This window comes from Rhopalosiphum maidis, chromosome 3 (assembly GCF_003676215.2).
Source record: "Rhopalosiphum maidis isolate BTI-1 chromosome 3, ASM367621v3, whole genome shotgun sequence".
NCBI classification, from domain to species: domain Eukaryota; kingdom Metazoa; phylum Arthropoda; class Insecta; order Hemiptera; family Aphididae; genus Rhopalosiphum; species Rhopalosiphum maidis.
Genome location: NC_040879.1, coordinates 57,012,459 through 57,019,339, shown reverse-complemented (window position 1 = coordinate 57,019,339; position 6,881 = coordinate 57,012,459). Strand labels below are relative to the sequence as shown.

Here is a 6,881-nt window from a genome sequence, read left to right as displayed (position 1 = left end):
GTTCATTTTGTAAAACGGTTTTATTATTTTTGACCTACGCGACTCCCTGTTATGGCAATCGCGACCCATTGGCTGAGAAACGCTGGTCTATACTATAGCACTTTAATAGTCTTAGTACATATTTAGTGCACAATATTTTAGTCAGTTAAATAAATCAATAAAAATTATGAATGGTACACCACACCAATATTTTTAATTATATTTCACTATTCCGACAAATACAATTTTCATGATCTCCACAAATATATTGATAGAGTTATATAATATATACAAATTTGAAATTTTACTATGCTCCTAAAAAGATTCCAGTCGAGCCCCGTGCGCATGCCTATGAAAATAAGTATTGGTAGGGAACATAAATTAAATAAAAACTTATCATTATATATTTATAAAAGTGTATGTCAAGGATATTTTTATAAATACTTTTAAATGTTTTTAAAATGGTATTACATTTTAATAATTGATTATGTCAAAAAGAAAACACTCAATAAGATATTTGACTGCTAAACAATTTTACATTCAGTCAACTAATAATAATTAAGTTGATACCATAAAGTAACTATTATTAGATATTATTTAAAAATAAATTAAATAAATCTATATTCTTTGATAGTAAAATTCCAGGTTTCTATAATTAGTAACTACAATTTTTGTGTAGAACAGTAAACCATTAATCTTAAAAAGTTTGTTGTTGGTGTAAGTCAACTGTAAAATAGTATATGCTATCTACCATAAGAAAGTCATATTATTATGTAATAATAAATTATATGATGAAGTATCATAAAATGTTCATACTAGCTATTATTTATTTATATTATAAATAGTTTTCATCATAAAATACTTACTAAAATTATATTCTTATTATAATTTATAAATAAATAAACTATTTGTCAATAATTAAAACAGCACTAGAAGAGATAAACATTTTAATATTTTATTAAATAAACCGGCATCATCTATCTTTATACATTGTGTACAACTTAATAAACATAAACTTTTTATATGTATTTTGTTATATTTATGGGTCTAAGTACTATATTACTATAATTATTATCAAATCCAACATCTAGAAAAAAAATATGAAATATACTGTGTATTTCTAAAATAATCCAAAACTATTTAAATATACATTTGTATTTTATACTTGAAATTTATTAATATGATTATAATTTATTATTAGTGTATTATGTTCAATTAAAGCGCAATACTTTGTTTGAGAATTAAATGCTATTTAAAATTATTATCTCTACTGTATTTTAATATTATTTATGATAGAAAGCCACTTATTTATGTTGCTTAATAATATCTGTTATAATACTTACTCTTATATTTTATAATTTCAAATTCAAGTGTTTAATATTAATACTAAGTTTAGTTGTTAAAACATCTCTACTTAAATTTAGCAAGAGTTTTAAAGGTATGAACATTTAGTACATATTCAAATTTATTTTATGAATCTATGATGTGTGTACTTTTAAGTATATATGACATGTTCATCTGTTCAAACATCAAAATTAGTTACAATATAGTATTATTTACAACAAATTAGTTAGTTTGTAAATAAGTTACTGTCAATAAAACATTATGCATTTTATGATAATTAGAAATAGTACAATATATAAAGTTAAATAATAAAACAAAAAACTGATTATTTAAAAAAATTGGATCATTCAAATTATTATTAACCTACGACAAATAATAACATGTATTACTTATATTATGGTATACTGATTCTATAATTTTTTTATTTTTTTTTTCAAATTTTTAAAAATAAATTATAAATGCATTAAAAAAAATTATTTTAATATATATATTAGTATATTCTAATATAAATGGTAGTAAGTAATTAGAATCAGAAAAGCGTGCATTCATTGATATTCATAATGCAAAATCAGTTTAAACGTTTAAATTGCATTAATAAATGCCAAACATTCAAATATCTCATAATCTTACTAATTGAAGCAAGTTATTCTTTTAAATGAACAAATTACAGTCATACAGCATAAAACTATAAAAGACTAATACTAGAGATATCTACGTTCTGAAATCATTATTTTCATGAACTAGAAATGTGGAATCCATTCAAATTGTGAATTTTAATGATAATACATAATATGAGCATCCTTTATATGTGTACATTATTATAAGTTATTTAAAGTAACCTATGCTTTTCTAGTTTTTTTTCATGAACAAATGTATGATATTATAATATATAATTATTGAGTTTTTTGTATCAGTAATAAATTGTATGCATATACAATTTATTACTGATACTTTTATTTGTATTTAAACTAGTTATTAGATAATAGATATATTAGCTACAATTTGAAATGATATGCATTTTTATGATTGCCAAATATAAGGTGATATTATGTGATATATTGCATAATATTATCATAATCATGAGTTTCTGAAATAAAAATATATTTATTAATGTGTTTTTGTAGTATAATATTGTGCTACATAATCTTGGGGTAAAATACTAAGTAACATTTTAGGCTAGTTAATCAAATAGTTTGAAATATTTGTAAACTGTATGTAATTATTAATCGATTTTTGAAAATATAATAATAAACCATGTACAACATTTATCTATTCAAAATTGTATAAAAGATAACCAAGTAAATCAATAATTTGTTAATAAAAATAATATTAAAATAATAAGCATAATTTTAATTACAAAAATAAAACAATAAGACTTAGTTAACTATAAAATTAAAATAATAACTATTAACATACCAATTTAAATTTAAAAAAATTGTTGTAATTTTACAAATTTGAAATTTTTTTTGGAAACTTGAATTGTTACTTGTCAACTCCTTGATAAACTAATTAATAGCTAAACTATTTTGTAACTCCTTAGTTAATCTAAACAAATTTAAATTAAATTATGAAAGCAATACTTTAAAAGTTTAAACTATTTATTTGAATAGAATTATTTAAGTAAATATTGAATAACTTTTTTAAATTAAACTCTAATATAGTTTAAACTTTTCCAAACTTAGATTTTTCATTCAACCAAAACCAAAACTTTAAGTACTATTGTAATAAATTTATTATTATATATTGTATTTTAAGAGAATGATGTACCTGCTTGTTACATCCATCTCACAAACTTACATGGCAAAGTTCAATAGAACAAATTATTTTGTGTATTCAGTTTAAATATTTGAGTAGAATAATTTATAGTCAAACTTAAAAGAACAGTAAGAACATTATCTATATTTTCTCATCAGCTTTTACAATATTTTACATACTCATAACTAGCTTGGAAACTAAAATACTGTAAAAAGTTTGAAGAAAGAACACAGATAATGTTCTTACTTTCAAGTTTGATAATAGGTCATTTCACTTTATTATATATGCTAAACACACAAAATTGATCTTACTGAACAAAAATTTGCCATGTTATACATTTGTAAGACAAAGACAGCACACGAGAGTGCGACATTCTCTTAGGTATACATATATCATGGTTTATAAAAATAATTTACTCACAATATGTTAGCAACAAGTTTACTATCTTCTGTGCACAACTTTAATTCTGAAATGTTGTTTTCAATTTGTGAAATAATACTTTTAAATTCTGATTTATGAGTATTTTCTTTTTGTACAATTTCATTAAAACTATTTCCATTAGCTAAATACAAATAAATACATATAAAAATTATTCACATATTATACATATAGCTTTTAATAAACTCACAAATTACTATGTTGATCTGTTCAAATTTTTTTGCTTTTTCACAAATAATATCTATTATTTCTGAGTGTTGTTTCATATCTTTCAAAGTCCGCAAATGTATAAAATTCAACCTTCAACAAATATCATAGCAATAAAATATATTATTAATAAACTAAAATTTTATTTTCTTACCTCGGAGTTGACTTAATTGTCACTTTTTTTGCATTGTTTACATCACTAACTACAGAAGCTTTTAAAGATATTACTGATTTGTTAATCAAACTACTGTTATTTATTGAATTCAAATAATTTCCAGCTAAATTATCCATAACTGTTTTTGTTTCCATTAATCCGAAATCACTTTTTTTATCATTTAATTCTTTTAACATTTCACCTATAATTATCTTTTTCTGATTCTAAAACATAAAAATACAAAATGTATAGAATTATTTAACATAAGATGAATTAATTATCAACTAACTATTTCTTCATTTAAGGTGTTAGTTTGCTCAACAATCTGATCCAAGATTTTTAATGACTCGTCTTCAACAATGACATTTTCTTGAAATGCAGTTACCTTGGAACATCCTAAAGTGTTTTTAAACCACATTTGGAAAGTTTCTATTACATTTTTCTTAAACACTTGCATATCATCTTCAGTACATGATAAATTTTTCAGCTAAAAATAAAAAAATAGTAAAGATCGATCTGTATACAAATAAATATAAAAAAATATGTAGTTATATGTCACGATAGTTGGTTAATTGATGTTTTAAAATATAATTATTTATTAAATAAATTTACCTTGTATTGACTAATAACTTCGTTTTTAACTAGATTAGTTGTCTCTTTTAAAATTTTAAAAACATGTTCCTTTTCAGTTAATAAGTTAGATAAATTTGATTCTAACTCTATTTGCTTCTGAAAAAGTTTCTTAAGTACTTCATCACATACAATTTCATTGTCACTTTTAAAATAAAAACACATACACGACTATGAAAATATAATGAAAAAAATTAAGCTAAAAATAAATGTACCTGTTATGTATTACAGTTTCTTTATCCTCCTTAACCGTATCTTTACTTTTATTTATATTAATTGTTAAATTTTCTTCAACAGTTTGGAGTAAAACAGCAGGAGACTTATCACATATAGTTGAATATATAGCATTGCACAACTTTTTCCCAATATTTACACTATCGTTCATTATACCTGATTGTTTAGCATCATCCACTTCAGTACAACATACAATCAAAGAATCCTAAAATTTAATATTATGTATTAAGCAATATAAATTATTTATCACTTTCTTAATAGCTACTATAAAAATGTTACCTCATAATCAGCCTTAGTCAAATCTTTATTTGCTTCTGTTGAAAAATGGTCACAAACATTTGATAATTCGCTATACATTTTGATAAATTCATTATAATATTCGATTTTATGATTTGCTACATATGATGTATTTTGCTTGATTTCAATATTTTTAATAATATTTTTTTTGTGTTCAATTTTTTCATTCAAATCCATTTTTAATTTGCTGTTATTTTTTTTGGCATTAATAATATCCGTTTGAAGCTTATTATATTTTGTAACAAGTTCTTCATATTTTAATGCATTATCAAGATCATTATAAGATTCCACTTTTGACTAACAATATAAAATAATAAGTTATTAATTTTTTTCTAATATTTATTATTACTTATAAGTTATAAAAAGAATATATTATTTAATATACTAATAAAAAATAAATTATAATTTATGCTTCCGAAAAATGGGAAATATGATAATTTTTCAATACATACAATACATGTAAACAATGATAATATGAGGAGAAATACCATTCTCAATAATGAAATTCAAAATTATTTTTAGCAATGAAAAAATGAAACTATAAGAAATTAGATAATATTGATTGTAAATTTGGCTATAGAAATACAAGAATAAAAAAAAAATCAAACATTTAGTTCCTGTGTATCTATTTGGAAAAATTCCAAAAGTTATTTAAGTAAATTGGTATTTTTATTCATTTTTGATTCTACCCATTGTTTCAAATATTTTTAAATTATTAATAATTTCTTGGTTTTCAAGAAATGAACATTTAAAGATGAATTGAAAATATAATTTCATTAAAAATGTATTTAGAAGTAATAATTTTCTTATGTGTCTTACCATTAACGGTTTTTGACGTTTTTGGAGTTTATGTAATAATAAAGATTTCTTAATTAAATCCACCTCTTCTTTGGAACGTACATGTTTAATAATATGTCTCCACATGTCTCGTCGTTGAGGTGGCATCAGCCTGAATCAAAATAAATTGTTTAAATTGTTAATTGTAACCACCATTAGAAAAATTTGTATATATTTGACTATTCGAGAAAAAAAGAGATGACTTACTTTTTTAACACCTCGTCGTCTATTTTTCCATCCACTTCCAACCCTAGGTGTTGGAACCATTTCTTAAAATTTGTTAAGTCTTTGTCCATGTTTAAAACGGAATTGCAAAATGTTTTTTAAAGAAATCTAATTAATATGACAGACGACAAAATTGAAAACAACTGACATTTTAAATTAAATAATTTATCATTTAACACTCGAAGGTTTACTGTAAACTTATACTGTCGTAGTGTAGTCTATTACTCTGTTACTGTGTTCAGCAGTTACTTTAGAAATCAACACTTTTCTTATCAATATAATAACCGTCAAATGGCGCGAGTTTTTTGTCTGCAGTAGACCAGCGGTGACGTAAACAAGTTTTTTATAAAAACTGATACCGTTCGAAAATGGTAAATATTTTAACGTATGTCACGAACTTACAAGTGATAACGTTTAAAAACATTACAACAAAAATAGGGAAATAGGGAATTTGTAGCATTATAGGATTTAAAATATTATTAGCACTAGATTCTAATGTTCCTATAAAAATTGTTAGTAGGTTTCAAGATTTTACCTAGCTCGAAAAATCATTGCATTATTTCTAAAGATATTTTATAATTTACTTTTATTATTACAATAAGTATATAATATAATATTTTTTTGTACATAATAAAAAACATAAGGACAAATGAGAATATTTACGCAAAACTAGTTATTGACTTAACTTTATTTTTGTAAAAATAACTTGTACTTAATTGTAAAAATAAAGTTTAGTCAATAACTAGTTTTGCGTAAACATTCTCATTTGTTCTTTTTTTTT

General features: G+C 22.4%; 1 protein-coding gene across 1 annotated transcript; it reads right to left on the bottom strand.

The window, feature by feature from the left end:
* Window positions 1-2,731: 2,731 nt before the first annotated feature.
* On the bottom strand, window positions 2,732-6,363 carry LOC113558414. Its single transcript, XM_026963862.1, has 10 exons — window positions 6,083-6,363; window positions 5,858-5,987; window positions 5,021-5,335; window positions 4,723-4,946; window positions 4,490-4,652; window positions 4,167-4,364; window positions 3,878-4,101; window positions 3,707-3,816; window positions 3,499-3,640; window positions 2,732-2,868 (listed from the first exon to the last, which is right to left on the bottom strand). The coding sequence occupies exons 1-10, from the start codon at window positions 6,169-6,171 to the stop codon at window positions 2,829-2,831; spliced, it is 1,635 nt and encodes a 544-aa protein (XP_026819663.1). The 5' UTR covers window positions 6,172-6,363; the 3' UTR covers window positions 2,732-2,828.
* Window positions 6,364-6,881: the final 518 nt, after the last annotated feature.